Source organism: Perissodus microlepis, chromosome 7 (genome assembly GCF_051167445.1).
Source record: "Perissodus microlepis isolate ML-2025 ecotype Zambia chromosome 7, ASM5116744v1, whole genome shotgun sequence".
Classification (NCBI taxonomy): Eukaryota; Metazoa; Chordata; class Actinopteri; order Cichliformes; family Cichlidae; genus Perissodus; species Perissodus microlepis.
This window is the reverse complement of record NC_140467.1, coordinates 56,941,055-56,958,806: the sequence shown is the minus strand read 5'-3', so window position 1 is coordinate 56,958,806 and position 17,752 is coordinate 56,941,055. Positions and strand designations below refer to the sequence as shown.

Below are 17,752 nucleotides of genomic sequence, written 5' to 3'. Positions count from 1 at the left end.
TCGGGACTGTACTTTTGTGTGCATAAACTCATCAGCTAACACATCTGCTTTTTCAGCTTCTATCTCAAGCCTATGGATCTGCAGCCAGAGATCATAATCTGCTTCACACAGCTTATCCTTCTCCTGTGTCTCCTACTGTCAACAAACTTCAAGTTTTGCATCACTGCTAGGTCCATAGGATTCTTGAAAGAAAGGCTTAAAGTGAGGCAGGGTTGCTGGAGCTGCATTGGGCTTGATTTGGGCACCTGGAGGTGTAGCAAGTACAGCATGGTGCTCAGTTCTATCAAGTGAAACAAGATAAGCACTGCTTCCAGGAGGAGCTGAAGCTTCCTGAAAGGAGACATCAATCACAGTCACAGCAGGGTCAATAAAGACATCGAACTCGATTAGTCTTTCCAGCAACACCTGCTTGCTGTGTTTTTTTGTTTGTTTTTTTTACACCATATTTTGGTATTGAAAGTTTGTAGTGATCACAAATACTTGGTCCCAACCTATCAGAAGATTATGTTGTCTATATAATGTCTTCTTTATTTTATCTATTGACAGAAAAAACAAAACAAAGTCACGCAAACACAGAAAGGCACGTGATTAAACATGTTAATCGTCAAAATTATTTATTAATCAAATTGATATGTATATTTTTTCCACACAAACAAAAAGAAGTTCAAAGCAACACAGAAGTACCCTGATATTTCATTGAACTCTCACATGATATTAAACAGAAGCTGAACACCCAGCTCTGTAGAGTGGGCAATCATACTGAAGCAGTGCACTTCATATTTTTGGCCACCAGATGTCACCAAAGAGGACTTTGTTGAAAAGCTTCAAGTAATGAACCCTTTTTTTTTTTCGATACAATGCTTCAGAAAAATTCATTTGGCTATCACTAGTTTCTAGCAGTTGTCGCTAGAAACTATATTGTCGCATGTATACAGGCTACCCACAGTTACCTGTCCAGCCTTCCACTACAAACACTATTCACATACAGAAAGTGCGAAACAAAAGAGAGTAAGACGCAGCCACAGCTGGTCAAGCTGCCCTTTTGTAATGATCCCTGGGGTGTGATTGACCTACATAATCAGCCAATAGATGCGTACTAATTAAATTTGAATTTGAGTGGGAGTACTCTAGCAAGCCATTCAATTAATTTCAATTCAATTCAATTTTATTTATATAATGGCAAATCCCAACAACTGTTGGGGTTGAGGGAAGGAAGACAGGACAAAGACACACTGTGGAAGAGAGCCAGAGATAATAACTAAAAACTAACAGTTAAATGTAGAGAGGTGCATAAACACATGAGTGAATGCAGGATTTTGAATTCAATTCTGGATTTAACACGGAGCCAATGAAGGGAAGCCAATATAGGGAAAATATGCTTTCTCTTTCTAGTCCATGTCAGTACTCCTGCTACAGCATTTTGGATTAACTGGAGGCTTTAATTTAGTGAGGTATTTGATTGATAATCTAAGTAAAAATCTAGTTTGGAACTTTGTTTTGAAGGGCTTTTTTTTCAATAAAAATTGGCTGCTGAGTCCTTGATAACAATTTTTGTTGTTTGTTCTTTATTCTGTTTGACTGAATTTACAAAATATCTGCTTCAGTTCAATTGAACTCTTGGAGTACAGTCAGCTTCTTCGGTCAGTGTGCATTACTGTTATGGGTTGCGTCCTTCTCTCATATACTCTTCCAGTAGTGTTTCGTCTCCAGCTTGGGTGGGGCTGTTCTCATTCCCCTGATAATGGTAGTATATGTCAGATGGTTCTGTGGAGCACAGCTGGTTTCTCCTGCCTTCTAGCTCCCTGGTATACCTGTTCAAGCAGATGGCCAAGGCTATGAGTCTTTTTTGGCAGTTTCCAGGGCCTCAGGTATGGGCAGCTTGCTGTACTTCGTAGCTTACTATCAGAGCTGCACAAAGGTGCGATGAAGAAGGTGCCTAACTTCCCTCTGCGCTACCTTGATCTTGGCCTCTAGTCTCCTTCTCCATGAAGGGTACTGCTCGTTGTGGCTGTGGCTGTTCATCTTGTAGCCAAGCATCTCACTAATAACTGCTGCTGTGGTGTAGATGAGCTGTTTGGTTTCGGTGATAGTCACAGTAGGGGTTGGTTGGTGGGACCTCACGGTGGGCCTCCTGGACCAACATCGCCACCACACCACCACAGTGGGAAATGGCTTTAGGTTTCATGGGGCATGAACCAATTCTGTAGGTTATGGTCAGATTAAAGAAAGTGAAGAAAAGTGCCCACTTTGCTGATAAGCAAGGGTTTTTATGATCTGTCCAAACTACCAGTGGATGAGCCCTCCAGCCAATCGCTTGTTAATTTTTTAGTGTCAGCTTTATGCATGCAGCTCCCTCCAACTTTGTAATTTCTCTCTGCAGGGGAAAAACAATCAGCTACAAAGAAGAGAGGCCCCAAAGCTGAAGATCTGTCTCCCATTCCACTTTTAATTATCCTAGGAACAACAAGTAAGCCATCAGTCTGAAAGTGAGGTATCTATTGGGGTGATATAGTATAGTATATAGGTCTTTAAGATAAGAATTGATAAGAACTTAGCAATTCCGATTCCACTATCACTATCGCTTATTGATTTAATTCCTTATCAGTTCTCTTATCCATTCTCATTGGCACCACTTTGAGAGTCATCACCATCTCTGAGTAGCAGATATTACAATGGACATTACATTTTGTGCAAATTAATTGCATGCTGTGTGATCAAATATTTGTGCATGTTGGAGTTGTTTCCCATCTTTGTTGTGACAAGTTTTGCAGTCATTCCAAAAATAAAAAATAAAAATCATGTATTATGCATATTACACAGAACTTTTTTCTTACATTATTTAATTACTCACAGGTTTGGATGGAGTTTGAATGGCAAATTCTGATTGCATTCTTATTATAACCAGGACAGATGAGAGAAGAGGAGATGAAGAGAGCAGCAGGTTGGTGAGACACCAAAAGAGCAGAAAAGGTGAAGAAGCGGTGAGCATCAAAAAGACTAGTAAGAGGGCACACAATTTAAAAGGAGCCATTATGGAACAATAAAAGCAGAAACTAAAAGCAAGGGCTGGCAAAATTTGGGACTGTCTCCATACTCTCTTCTAAATAAATATGTCCTCAGGATTTCAATTTCTTTTTCTTGACGTTTTACTCATTCTGCTTAATATAAAAAACAGCAACACACAATAACTCAAATTGCACTGATGGTTTATTTGAGTATCATTCTGTGACTTCAACCTTTTGGTATAATTTTGGACATTTTATTTATTAATTTTACTATGAAATATACTAAATAACTTTAAAAAGTTGCTGTTATCAAAAGGCCCACATTAGCAGATTTTAATATTCATGTGTCTATTGGATTAAAATGGATGCACTAGTCTTTATTCACCCCTTGCCTTGGTGAATCTGACAAGGGAGTTCTGTTGATGATGGATGTCTTTCTCTAGTCACACAATTGCTAACCTCAAGGAGACCATACAACCTCAAGGAGAGCTCACTGACATAACACTGATCAGCTTTCTAGACTGGCCAAACTCAGATTTAATCAACTCTGAGTTTATTTTTTAAAATTCTGAATTTGTTGAACATGCTTCTTGGAATAGGTCCCTATTTGTATTTTGCAATGTCATCAAAGCAGGGAAGGGTGTGGCTGCAGTTACTATTGTATTTGCGCCCTGAGTTTAGCGTTTTAGGCACTATTTCTCTAATTTAAGTAGTTCTTCAGCAGCAACAGCAGTTTCTGACTTAACCTATATCTGACGTATATCTAAGTCTGTAATCCATAAACTAAAGGTTTCTGAGCATTCTACCGAGTATATAACACTATTGCAATGCCTGTAAGACTACAGACTGGTGGAAACAACCCGCATCCTTTTTTTGGTTGCTACCAGCTGCATCAAGTTCACTACAGTTAGTACATGTAACCACATTTACTTCCGCTTACTGTTCAAGTAAATATGTATGCTCCCTACAATTGTCAGAAAAAAAATCTAATGCAATAGTGGGAAAGACACATTTTATCCTTGATTAATTATTATACCGCATATAATTAACAGAGCATGTGAACAGTGCCAGTTGTTTTTATTTTAAACGCGCAGCACACACATACACAAAACATCGACCTACTAGCAGTTGTCTGTATTATTGTTTTTTGTACTAAGTGGTTGTTTGCGTTACAGCGCCATTGCTTTTATTTTGAAGGATATGATCTGATGCATGTGCCACACATCCCTTCTGACTTTGACGCCCGTGGGTCTGAGAACAGTGGCGTGTCAGGTTACAGGCGTGGCGCAGTTTGATTCTGGTCGTTTCCTAATTCATCATCGCTAAGCAGGAAGTGCAGCCATGGCGCAGGGGCTCAGAGAAAGGTTTGAAAATTTTCTCCATGAAAAGAATCTGCTGACAGATGTCCTGGCAAAGGTGGAAGCAAAAGTCGGAGTAAGCAGGACCTACATTGCTCTCGGTGAGTGTTGATGGGTGGAAAGAGAGGCAGAGGCTGTCCGCATCACTGAGGGACGCATAGATAAAAGAAATAAAAGCCCGATGGACAGACTCACATTTAGCTGCAGTTTCCTTTAGCCATAGGCTAACAAAAGAAATTGTGTTTATTTTACATCACCAGCTCGGTACTATAAAAGTAGTCTCCATAATGTAGTTATTGGTTGTAACATAGGTATAAAGGTATGATCCGGTTAATGTATTCGTGGGAAGAAAATCTTGACAAATGTGTGGTGTGATTTGTTACAGCTGTCATCGGTGTAATCGCAGTTTACTTGGTCTTTGGATACGGAGCCTCCCTGCTATGTAACCTCATCGGGTTTCTGTATCCAGCCTACATATCGTAAGTATATGTTATTCTCAGAACACTTGGAAATGGCCTTAATCGCCTGTTATTTGCTCCTGTTGTTGTGCTTTCAAGTCACTGAATCTATAAAAAGGCCTGTGTTCATGTCAGCGCTAAGGACAACCTTCTTTAATCGAGATGACCACACCTGTGAGATTTATTTAGGGTATTGTAGCGCTTAAGCTCCAAAAGGATATAGGTCTGTAGGCTTACTTAATATTTAAGCTTCTTTTTTGTGCAAAGTTTTTAATTTTTGAGTGCGTTTGCCCTCCACCAGTCTTTAATTATCATTTCCCGCAAACAAACAATGACAATAAAATACATAAGCAAGAACAATTTAAACATTAAAAAAAATCACAAAGGGAGAACAATATAATATCCACAACTGCACCAAAGAGTAAAACAGTGAACTGTGGATTATTAAACTGTAGGTCTTTGTCTTCTAAATCCCTATTAGTAAACAAATGATTCATTGATGGCATTTAATTTATTTATACTCAACTGGCTTATCTCAAAATGTAAAAGAACCAACCTAACCTGTTAATCTCTAGATCTGGCATAGAAATTGAACATTTACCAGTATTACCAGAAAATCCAGTTTTGTCTGATCATTTCCTAATAACATTTCAATTTACAATAAGTCATTACACAGCAGTGGGGAGTGGATTTCATCACAGTAGGTGTTTCTCTAAAAGTGTTGTAATGAAGTTTAAGGATTTAAATTATCCACTGTTCTCTTCTTCAATGCCATGTGCCAGCATAGCGCAGAGCAGCTACCTGAACTCTACTCCCACAGAGGTCGATTTTCTTGTTAATAATTTTACATCTTCACTGGGTACGACTCTAGATACTGTAGCTCCTCTAATAAAGAAATTCCACAATCACAAGTACATCTGCTGTGATGCTTAGACCTCTGATGAAGTCTCACAAGTGTCAGCTTTGTTTTTATAGCCCACATAGATATAAAAATATGGATATGTTCTGATAAATGATCAGAATATAATATTTCTGACTGTCTGAGTTGAAATTAAATTGAATTGAATCGAATGGGGACCTTGTGAATCGGAACCAAATCCGTTATTGAAATCAGTGACGATACCCAGCCCTACTGCTGATTTGAGTCTTCCTTTTCAGAGTAGCTACAGTCGTTTGCCATGAAGAGGCAATTAACTGAAGAAGCAGCAGCATTTAGGAAAACCAGTGTGGAGGGGCGTTCATTCACAGCTTGGTATTGTATTGGGGAAATTCACAATGTACAGGGAGTGCAGAATTATTAGGCAAATGAGTATTTTGTCCACATCATCCTCTTCATGCATGTTGTCTTACTCCAAGCTGTATAGGCTCGAAAGCCTACTACCAATTAAGCATATTAGGTGATGTGCATCGCTGTAATGAGAAGGGGTGTGGTCTAATGACATCAACACCCTATATCAGGTGTGCATAATTATTAGGCAACGTCCTTTCCTTTGGCAAAATGGGTCAAAAGAAGGACTTGACAGGCTCAGAAAAGTCAAAAATAGTGAGATATCTTGCAGAGGGATGCAGCAATCTCAAAATTGCAAAGCTTCTGAAGCGTGATCATCGAACAATCAAGCGTTTCATTCAAAATAGTCAACAGGGTCGCAAGAAGCGTGTGGAAAAACCAAGGCGCAAAATAACTGCCCATGAACTGAGAAAAGTCAAGCGTGCAGCTGCCAAGATGCCACTTGCCACCAGTTTGGCCATATTTCAGAGCTGCAACATCACTGGAGTGCCCAAAAGCACAAGGTGTGCAATACTCAGAGACATGGCCAAGGTAAGAAAGGCTGAAAGACGACCACCACTGAACAAGACACACAAGCTGAAACGTCAAGACTGGGCCAAGAAATATCTCAAGACTGATTTTTCTAAGGTTTTATGGACTGATGAAATGAGAGTGAGTCTTGATGGGCCAGATGGATGGGCCCGTGGCTGGATTGGTAAAGGGCAGAGAGCTCCAGTCCGACTCAGACGCCAGCAAGGTGGAGTACTGGTTTGGGCTGGTATCATCAAAGATGAGCTTGTGGGGCCTTTTCGGGTTGAGGATGCAGTCAAGCTCAACTCCCAGTCCTACTGCCAGTTTCTGGAAGACACCTTCTTCAAGCAGTGGTACAGGAAGAAGTCTGCATCCTTCAAGAAAAACATGATTTTCATGCAGGACAATGCTCCATCACACGCGTCCAAGTACTCCACAGTGTGGCTGGCAAGAAAGGGTATAAAAGAAGAAAAACTAATGACATGGCCTCCTTGTTCACCTGATCTGAACCCCATTGAGAACCTGTGGTCCATCATCAAATGTGAGATTTACAAGGAGGGAAAACAGTACACCTCTCTGAACAGTGTCTGGGAGGCTGTGGTTGCTGCTGCACGCAATGTTGATGGTGAACAGATCAAAACACTGACAGAATCCATGGATGGCAGGCTTTTGAGTGTCCTTGCAAAGAAAGGTGGCTATATTGGTCGCTGATTTGTTTTTGTTTTGTTTTTGAATGTCAGAAATGTATATTTGTGAATGTGGAGATGTTATATTGGTTTCACTGGTAAAAATAAATAATTGAAATGGGTATATATTTGTTTTTTGTTAAGTTGCCTAATAATTATGCACAGTAATAGTCACCTGCACACACAGATATCCCCCTAAAACAGCTAAAACTGAAAACAAACTAAAAACTACTTCCAAAAACATTCAGCTTTGATATTAATGAGTTTTTTGGGTTCATTGAGAACATGGTTGTTGTTCAATAATAAAATTATTCCTCAAAAATACAACTTGCCTAATAATTCTGCACTCCCTGTATGTGCTGGTTTTCCAAAGTAATTAACAGTTATAGCAGAACCTGCTTATTTTTTGGCATTACTTGATTTATCTGCTGCTAATCTTAATACATCTGCTTCAAAAATTTGGCACTGTGAAAGGGACACGAGATGCAACAAAATATAAATGTGCTGCAAAAAAGTGTCCAATCTAATACTGCAGTATAAAAATTATATAATATTATATTATTATATAGTTAGTTTTAGGTGCAAATCTCCAGGTACTGACAGGTAGGAGAGAATTAACGTGTCATTGGGAGACAACCAGTTCTTAATGAGTGACAATGCAAACACAGACTATTTTTTTAAACCAAGCAATCAACAGATTATTGACAACTAATATCTATTTTTAAAATTGTGATTATGCAGTCAAAGCAACATCATCATATGACCCCTGAGCCTGATTGTAGGGAATAAAACACGCAACTTTATGGGAAAATGCTGAAAGCCTGCACATCTCAGATAAAACGCTATAGTAATTTTAAGGAGAAAAATCTTATATAGCTCTATCATCAGTGTAATTACAGTGGATTCTTTTGTCACACATAAGGTGACAAACAGATTTCCATCCCTCAGCGAAGGCCAGCAGCTTCCAGCCCCCAAATCACTGCATGTGCCCGGCTGTGATATTGACACAGTACTTGGTTCTCTTTGGAGGAATCGTTAAAAGTATTTAGGACATTTTGACTAGATCCCCAACAACAATGGCTGAAAAGAAGCCTGGAACAATCAGTTTCCACTGTGTTTTACAGATGGCTCTCTGTTGTAACCCTTTGCTCACATTCTCCATACAAATTCAGGACACTTGAAAGACCTAGGGAGCACTTTAAAGAAATAAGAGCATTACAGTGGAAGTCTGGCCTCTAGTATGCAAATATAAAGAAATGGCTGGCCCAGCTTTAAAGAAATGTAAAGGATAAATTAAAAAGTTCTACAGAAAAAAGTAGGTGCTGCTCATAACTCAATCAGAAGTCTGAACAAGTAAAAACCTAGCAAAAAAAAAAAAAGATAACATACACACCTGATTTTGGATTTATGAGGATGTTTGTATGGAAGAATTTTTTTTAAATTTTCTTTTTTTTTTTTAAATGGTACCTGTTTATTCGATTAGACTGAAATATATTTATCCACGTATTTTCTGTAAATAATTACAGATGGCTAGAAATAGCTGAATGTTAAACAAGCCAATTTGCTGCCTGTACAGAAATGTAATACTTCTATCTGTCTGCACCACCTTTGGCTTTGTTAACCTTTAATTTAGTGCACTCCACCAAATAGTATGAGTTATCTGGCTGCAATTTACCAAATTATAGCTACCAAAAACCTTACTTTTTTTGGTAAAAACTTTTCTTTTAGGAAGTAGTAACACTGACTATGAATACTGACCATTTTCTAATTTGTGCTGTTATTTAAGGAAATTATAAGGAGATGCTGCCATGTCATGAAGAAAGAATTTTAAAAAAGGGTTTTGGATGGAAATGCATTGTCAACGTCCCAACACTTATCCAATTTGGGGTCACAGGGAGCTGCAGTCTGTCTTAGCTGTTATGGGATAAGAGGCAAGGTACCAGTCCATCACAGGCCCAACACTGAGACAGGCCCAGTTTTGAACCAGGAACTTTCTTTAATGTGAGGTGACTTTTTATCAATTATTGCCGTAGTTAGCCCTTAATTAGCCCCTGGCTTCTAGCTTTTTGGTTTAACATCTGCTAACACAGGGGAACATAGATAGATATAGATAGTCCAAGTGTTGATCTATTTTCATTTGACCCATGGAAATAATTCATCATAACGGGGTATCAGCGATGTAAGGACTTGCCTTTTTTATAGCAATTCTTGCACAGAGTTACAAAAAATGTTTAATGGGCTACTAATCTAAGGCAGTTGGAAAGAAAAGCGACCCGACTACTTTGAGATTCTTGAAGAAGCTTCAGCTCTCATCCAAGACTCTTCAGTTCTGAAGCTTCATCAGTTCTGGGAACTGAAAGATTACCATGATCTGGATGACTGAGAACCTACACAGATTTATCATCTATTAATTGTAAACTGAACTTCATCTATAAAGTTAGTGGATTTCCCCTGTGACTTACAAAGAAAGCATTTAAAAAATGTTGTCATCAAAAGTTTTAAAACAGTTCTTATCATTGTGATATTATCTAGTAAAATCTCAGGGCTAATACTACATGCAGTCAGCATAGTGTCACATGTTGGCCTGCTGCCGTCACTATGAATGTTTTTCTTGTCTCAAGATTTTTGAGAAACAGCTTGATAGAAAGTGACCAGAATTGTCCTCAACATTTGGTACATTTTATTAATCTTAAGATATCAGTATTTTCTCAAGTCAAAATTATGGATGTTACATTATTTGGTACAAGAGAAGAAAAGAGTAATAATGTTAAACAATAAGCTCAGAGTGGAGCTAATAATCTGCATAGGTTTATTTGTACAAACATATGTTATCTTCACTGTAACTCATCTGTGTATAACAGGTTATTTTGTCCTGATTTTGTAAATCTTATTTGAAATGACTCATCCTTTCGAAACTAAACTGAAGTCTCTAGAGCTAGCAGCTCTTTAAAAGTTAAGCCATTACTTGCAACATGGTTGCCTGGGTGTTTGCGTGATTATTTCTTAGTTGTGTAACAGTGTTTCTGTTTGTTGCAATAAATCTTGTGGTGATGGAAATCCTGTCTATTTACCCTTAAATAGTACTACATTTGTAAGGAAAATGCATTTGTGGGTTGAGCAGCAGAGTTAAAAAAGTTTGGTTGGTTGATTGATTAGCTAGGATGAGAATTGGAAAAGGCTGTAGTTAAGGCGACACCCTAACCCACTACTGTGAATACTGTGAATCCCAAATTACTACCTATGGCAGGTGACACCTTGCAAGTGGAGCGTGGTAGTTGTGCTTCATTTTAATAATTTTAAATGGCAATGAAATGTCTAAATTAGACAAAATCTGTATCAACAGCACGATCAAAATGTTGTAGCTTCTGTTTCATCACTGTAAAGTTTTGGTGCTTTTCAATAATAGAATAAAAAAAACAACTTGTTTCAGAGTTGACCCTTTTCACATATGAGTTAAATTGATTGTAATTAGTCTCCCATGAAAATGACGAGTATGGCTGTAATATTGGAAGGCGTGGCATGGTCTGTGTACCTTGTAATCACACAAATAAATCAAACCACTGCTGTAAGATTTATAAACCCCTCATTTGTGTGATAAATTCTTAATGGTGTGTATAAATGTTGTTGTGATGTATAAATGTATGAATTCTGTGAACACCTCACCATGCACGTTTTCACCAAATGGCCATATAGACTAAGTGAGTTAAAGTATTAATGACATATAATGGATGTGTTGGTACTACTGGAGGAAAATGAAAATTCATGACCCATTGATTAACAGGCCGATTTCTGTGTATTCATCCTATGGATTCACAAGGTGGTATTGTCTGTTCAATTTATTATTGATGCTTGAATACATCAATACATGCTGCATATTGAAAGCGGGATATGAGCTTGATCCATGTGCACATTCATGGTCCTTACAGAACAGTGCTTACAGGTATGTGTAAAAGAAGTACCAAACATGTCTTTGTTCTTCCCAGGATTAAGGCCATTGAAAGTGCCACCAAAGATGATGATACTAAGTGGCTGACCTACTGGGTGGTGTATGGAGTCTTCAGTGTGGCAGAGTTTTTTGCTGACATCTTCCTTTCCTGGTTCCCATTCTACTATATTGGAAAGGTAATCCAGTTGGTCTCGGTGCCTGTCCTTATTTATTTTAATTAGTGTTAAAACTTGTATTAATTAAAAAGAAAAAACTCAGTCAGGGTTAAATCTCACCTGTATGTGTTTGATCTAAACAAAGCTCCTTATTCTGGGGGTCTGTTTTACCAGCAGCCAGTAGGCTTAATGTAAAGGGACTATGTTGGCTTTAGGGGATGTGTAATGTGCAATATTTGATCATCTTCAAGCTTGCAGAGAGAATTGGACAAAAGTCCAAAAGAAACTGCCTAAAAGACCAAGCTAAAGGCCTTTGCTGTGCAGCCATTGTTTCTCCAGGCTACAGTAAACAAGCTCCTGGCACTTACATTGATAAGGCATTACATTTTGACCACTGACAGGTGAAGTAAATAACACGGAGAATCTCTTGGGAGCAAATAAAAATTTTGCCCTTGATGTTGATCTGTTACAAGTGTAAGGATTTGAGCGAGTTTGACAAAGGCCAAATTGTGATGGCTAGACAACTATGTCAAAGTATCTACAAAACTGCAGCTCTTGTAGGATGTTCCCAGTCTGCAGTTATCAGTGTCGATCAAAAATGGTTCAAGGACAGAACAGTAGTGAACCAGCAACAGGGTCATGAGCAATGTTCCCTCTAATTTTTCCCGTATCTGAGCAAACAAACAAACTCCCTGAGCGGTCCCTTGGACCACTGTGAGCTACAGCAGACGTGTGCACTGTGGTCACGCCAGCATCGAATCCATCCAAGTTACATGGTTTATTAAAATAATCAAATTACAGCATTTACATTTATGTTAGACTACTTTTAATTAAGTGCTTCAGCCCACTTACAATGAAAATTTAAATAAATCTTGTTCGTGACAAAACACAACTTTCTTTTTTTTTTTAATTAATTAATTATTTTTTTTATAAAGCTCTGACTTGTATTATGAGTCTGTGGTCTGGGAGAGAGTCCTGTAACTCTCTGCCTGCAAAATACAGTATATAATGACCAATGTTGGGCAGTTAATGATATAGTTACTTCTTCAAAAAAGTAACTGAGTTATGCAAACAACAAAGTTTTTTGCAGCTGTTTACCTAAAAATGCAGCCAAGGCGTTTTTTTAAACAAACATTTCAAACTATTTAAAGAACAATCAGCTCTTCTGCATAAACTCTGATGCCACACAAATTATTTGTGTCAGTCCAAAAAAATAATTTCTGTCCACTATGAGATAAAGGAGAACAACAGCCTGATACCTGCAGGCCTGACAACAGGAGATGTATCACTCCTGTAACACCTGTAATATTCAGTAGTCGCCTCATTGTTCTGACACACACAACAAAACTATTGACTACACTACACACTAACTACACAAGATTTGCGCTAAACGTCGCAAATCTCTCACATCTCAAAACACCGCTGCAACTCCTAAAACTTCCCCCCTTCCTAAACAATTAAATGCCATGTTGCCATATCATTTTTTGATTGGTAGATATGGTACATTTTTCGACCAATAAGAAAGGGTGGGTTTTTTGGTTTTGTCTTTGCTCACAGGCGGAGAGTGCTTTTGAGCGTTTTCCTTATAAAACGCCGTTTTTACCGTTTCTTCCCACAGTAAATATAAACAGCGATAGTATTCAGGAAGAAAACCAAACATTGCATATATTTTTATCATAACTCTGGTTTTAGGTGGCCTATCAACACAATTTAAAAACTGGTATAAAGACCACACTTTTTCCGTCAGTTGTTCCGTCTGTCCTGCTCACATCTCCAATGGTTGTACACATTGTCATTAAAGTGGCTTCACTCCACATCAGCCACGCCGCTTTGCTAGCTAAAACACCGGTGTCGGCGCATAAGGACGCTGTCATAGCCTGTCAACGATGTCGATTAGCTGCGTATATATGAATGTGAATTGCATTATTGGCTGGACTATGGGATAAGGTGGCATCATTCTAATTCCATACGGGAGCAGCCAGTCACTCACTGACTAACACTGCAAAACAGAATTATTAAAGTATTAATTTTAATTTCAAGTCAGGTTAGATTTTTTTTTTTGTGCGCCACGCAGATTTTCTGTGCGCAGAGACCGTGCAAGCAGTGCGCAATTGCGCACGCGCGCAGCTTAGAGGGAACATTGGTCACGAGCATCCAAGGCTCATTCATGCACGTGTAAAGGCTGGCCCATGTGGTCCAATTCAACAGATGAGTTTCTGTACCTGAAATTGCTATTAATGCTGGTCATGATAGGAGAGGAAAAAAAATGCTGGTTATGATAGAAAGCTGTCAGGATACTGTGCATCACAGTTTGTTGTGCATCGGGCTGCAAAGCCACAGACCAGTCAGGGTCATGTTGAATGTTGTCCGCTACCCAGCACACCAGTAGTAGGGATGTGAGCATCATAACTGGACCACAGAGCAATGTAAGAAGGTGATTTGTCCTGAAAAATCGTATTTTCTTTTACATCACATGGATGGCCTAGTGTGTGTGTGTGTGTGTGTGTGTGTGTGTGTGTTGCTTACCTGGGGAACACCTGGCACCAGTATGCACTACAGGAAGAAGGCAAGTTGACAGAGACAATATGATCCTTTGGGCAATTCCCTGCTGGGAATCCTTGAGTCCCGAAATCCATGTGAATGTTACCATGACACATATCACCTACCTAAGCATTGTACGAGACCGTGTGCATCCTTTAATTGAAACGGTAGTCCCTGATGGGTGGGCCTCTTTCAGCAGGATAATGTACACTGCAACAAAGCAGAAATGGTTGGGAGCACAACAATGACTTTGAGGTGCTGACCTGGATTCAAAATTCCCCACATGCAGTCGGGCATCTGTAGAATGTAATGTGTAAACGAGCCCGATCCATGTAGGCCCCACCTCCCAACCTACAGGACTTAAAAGTTCTGTTACTAATATCATGCTGCCAGATACAACAAAATGATTACAGGGGTCTAGTGGAGTCCATGCCTCAATGACTCAGGGCCGGTTTGGCAGCAAAAGGGGGACCAGCAATTTAGGCAGGTGGTAAAAATGCCTGAAAGTTATATTATTATTATTGTGTTTAGTGCCAAATTCTATACCTGTTTTAATTTTTTGAGAGAAATTTTGTTTTTTTTTTCCCCAGTGTGCCTTCTTGGTGTGGTGTATGGCTCCAACTCCTTCTAATGGATCGGTGCAGATATATAACCGCATCATTCGACCATTCTTCCTCAAGAACGAGGCCAAGATTGATGATGTAGTGAATAACATCAAGGACAAGGCGTCAGAAGCTGCAGACAAGTTCAAGGATGAGGGTGACTAAATCATCATAATTGTGTAGTGTTTGCTAAAAGAGCCTAACTGATATATCAGATCCTATTTAAGATGCAATGAAAAATTGCCTTCAAGAGATTTAACTGTAGCTGCTCACATTCAGCTAGCTAAGCTCGGATAAGAGGTGAAACGTCTTCAAGAAACTCAAAAAGTCTACTGGCCTTTCTTTTCAAGCTCCTTAGATATTAAACAGACTTAAACCTCCTAGCACCTGGTGCAGAGACCACTTTGTATTCATGTGAGTGTAATGCAAATAATGGTCTCCCTCTTACGAGAGGGAAGAAACACGTGTCCTGCTTCCCACATTGCCTGGATAGGCAGCTACTAAACAGAGTATTTCCAGTTGTGAGAGCATCCCTGAAGTGAAACATGTTGTGTGCTAAATGTAAGAACAGCAAACCTCAGACAATACTCCAACTAGAGTTTTCTCTCCAGCTTGGGAGTAATTTTGTGAATTTGTATACATTTCAGTTATTTAAAAAAAAAAATGCTGACTGCCAATAATACAGTCAACCAAAAACAGAAAAAAGGATTGAAACATTTTCAGTAAAAAAATACAGAAGATTTTCACATATCATCCACTGTACCAAACGTACACAACAACAGCACAACAAGGTCCAAATTCGCAAAACTAGGGGTGGGCCATAATTTAAAATAGTTTCATATTAGACATGTTTATATTTTGTAGTTGTAAATTAAAATTAAGTTGATCTTGGATTCCATTTTGCAGGTTTCTAAAGTCAAACATCTGCCGTACTGATGTACTAAGTTTCACTGACAGTATCTTTGTATTTGTTTGTGATTTGTCCACAGCTAAGAAAGCCACAGCAAACCTCATATTTGAGGAGAAGAAGAGCTCCTAAGAATGAAGTCTGTCCACAGTGCCAGCTCTGTAGCTGACTCATTGAAGAAATTTTGCCTTGAAAATGTCAGTTTTTACAGCACCTATTCAGAACACATCTGTAAGCTTCATGCCTGTGATATTAAATGTAAAACTGTAGCAGTCAAAGCCGCTCCATGTTTTGTTTTGTTTTTCTGGAAGGCTCTCAGTTTAACTGTATGGTAGTCCTGGTATGCTTCTTGAACCAAATAAAAACTACTTTACTAAAACCATTTCCTAATGTTAATGATCGTACAACAGATTTGATGGAGATTATTCAGTTTGCTGTTGAGGAGTTGATATGACTCAGGTCTTACTGACAACTCATGTACTTTGCTGTTCTTTTGTTTTTCCTTTATCGCTGCCTAAGTAATATTTGGTGCCAGTTTGATCAGCTCACTGAAAAGATGTTAAGTTAACTAGTAAGAGACTTCAAATGGAACAAATTGTGTGTTCTATATCCCCTTAATGAAATGTTTTGAAAAAAAAAAGAAGGTTAAAACTATTCACTTTGGGTCTGGCCTAATATACAGTGTAAATCCAGCTGGGATGTGAGGAGGTTGAACAGGTCACCTAATAATTGGAAGGTTGTTGGTTTGATCCCTGTCTGCTCCAGCCTGTATGCCAAATATCCTTGGGCAAGATAGTAACCCCAGGTTGCTTTATACTCTGATAAAGAGCACTTATGTAGGAAACGCATAGAGGGAAAAAAGTGCTTGTATAAATGGGGGTGAATGAGGACAGGTTCTGTAAATGCTTTAAGGTCTCAGTTAGACTAGAAAACTGCTATATAAGAACCAGTTCATTTACTAATGTGTTTTTAGCTGTCCCTGTACAGGGATGTAAAAATACGACTGATAATTTTTTAATATACAATGCTCACAAAAGGAACGGATTTTAATCTGTGCTCATCACAAGTACAGAAACAGCTTTAGTGAAGGTTACAAATGATTTTGTTATGGCCTCTGACAGTGGACTCATCTCTGTGCTTGTCCTGCTAGACCTCAGTGCAGCGTTCGATACTGTTGACAAAAATATCCTATTAGAGTGAGTAATAGACTCCAATTTGTTCATGTAAATGGAGAGTCCTCTTCATACACTAAGGTTAATTATGGAGTTCCACGTGGTTCAGTGCTAGGACCAATTCTGTTTACATTATACATGCTTGCCTTAGGCAGTATCAACAGAAGGCATTGTGTACATTTTCACTCCTATGCAGATGACACAGCTTTATCTATCCATGAAGCCAGACACCAATTAGTTAAACTGCAGGAATGTCTTAACGACTTAAAGACCTGGATGGCCTCTAAATGTTCTGCTTCTAAATTTAGATAAAACTGAGGTTATTGTACTCGGCCCTGAAAATCTTAGAAATATGGTATCTAACCAGATTCTTACTCTGGATGGCATTACCTTGGCCTCCAGTAACGCTGTGAGGACCCTTGGAGTCATTTCTGACCAGGACATGTCCTTCAGTGCACATATTAAACAAATATTTACGACTACTTCTTCCATTTGTTCCATATCCACGCTGAGAAACTAGTTCCCATTGTATCTTAATGACCTTATAGTACCATATCACCCTATTAGAGCACTTCGCTGTCACACTGCAGGCTTACTTGTTGTTCCTAGAGTATTTAAAAGTAGAATGGGAGGGAGAGCCTTCAGTTTTCAGGCCCCTCTTCTGTGGAACCAGCTTCCAGTTTGGATTTGGGAGACAGACACTATCTCTACTTTTAAGATTAGGCTCTCTCTCTCTGCTGGGGGATACATTTAGTATTTCTTCTTCATTCACCCTTCTCACTCAAAATGTGTTAATAGACTCTTCTGCATTGAATCATGCTTGTTATTAATCTCTGGCTCTCTTGCAAAGCATGTCTTTTATCCCATCTTCCTTCTCTCACCCCAACTGGTCGCAGCAGATGGCTCCGCCCCTCCCTGAGCCGGGTTCTGCTGGAAGTTTCTTCCTGTTAAAAGGGAGTTTTTCCTTCCCACTGTCGCTGAAGTGCTTGCTCATAGAGGGGTCTTATGATTGTTGTTTTTTCTCTCTGTATGTATTATTGTAAGGTCTACCTTACAATATAAAGCACCTCAAGGTGACTGCTTTTGTGATTTGGCGCTGTATAAATAAAACTGAATTGAATTAA

At 38.9% G+C, this 17,752-nt stretch overlaps 1 protein-coding gene across 1 annotated transcript; it reads left to right on the top strand.

The window, feature by feature from the left end:
• The first annotated feature begins 4,228 nt into the window (after nt 1-4,228).
• On the top strand, nt 4,229-17,752 carry reep5 (receptor accessory protein 5). The gene is made up of 5 exons (XM_084936198.1): nt 4,229-4,464; nt 4,749-4,842; nt 11,289-11,427; nt 14,538-14,706; nt 15,539-17,752. The coding sequence occupies exons 1-5, from the start codon at nt 4,347-4,349 to the stop codon at nt 15,586-15,588; spliced, it is 570 nt and encodes a 189-aa protein (XP_084792324.1). The 5' UTR covers nt 4,229-4,346; the 3' UTR covers nt 15,589-17,752.

Excerpts from the sequence above, each read along its gene's own strand:
- reep5 (XM_084936198.1), top strand. The coding sequence starts at position 4,347 with ATGGCGCAGGGGCTCAGAGAAAGGTTTGAAAATTTTCTCCATGAAAAG. Across the intron at positions 4,843-11,288 it reads CTGTATCCAGCCTACATATC|GATTAAGGCCATTGAAAGTG; the intron begins GTAAGTATATGT and ends TGTTCTTCCCAG. Across the intron at positions 11,428-14,537 it reads CATTCTACTATATTGGAAAG|TGTGCCTTCTTGGTGTGGTG; the intron begins GTAATCCAGTTG and ends TTTTTTCCCCAG.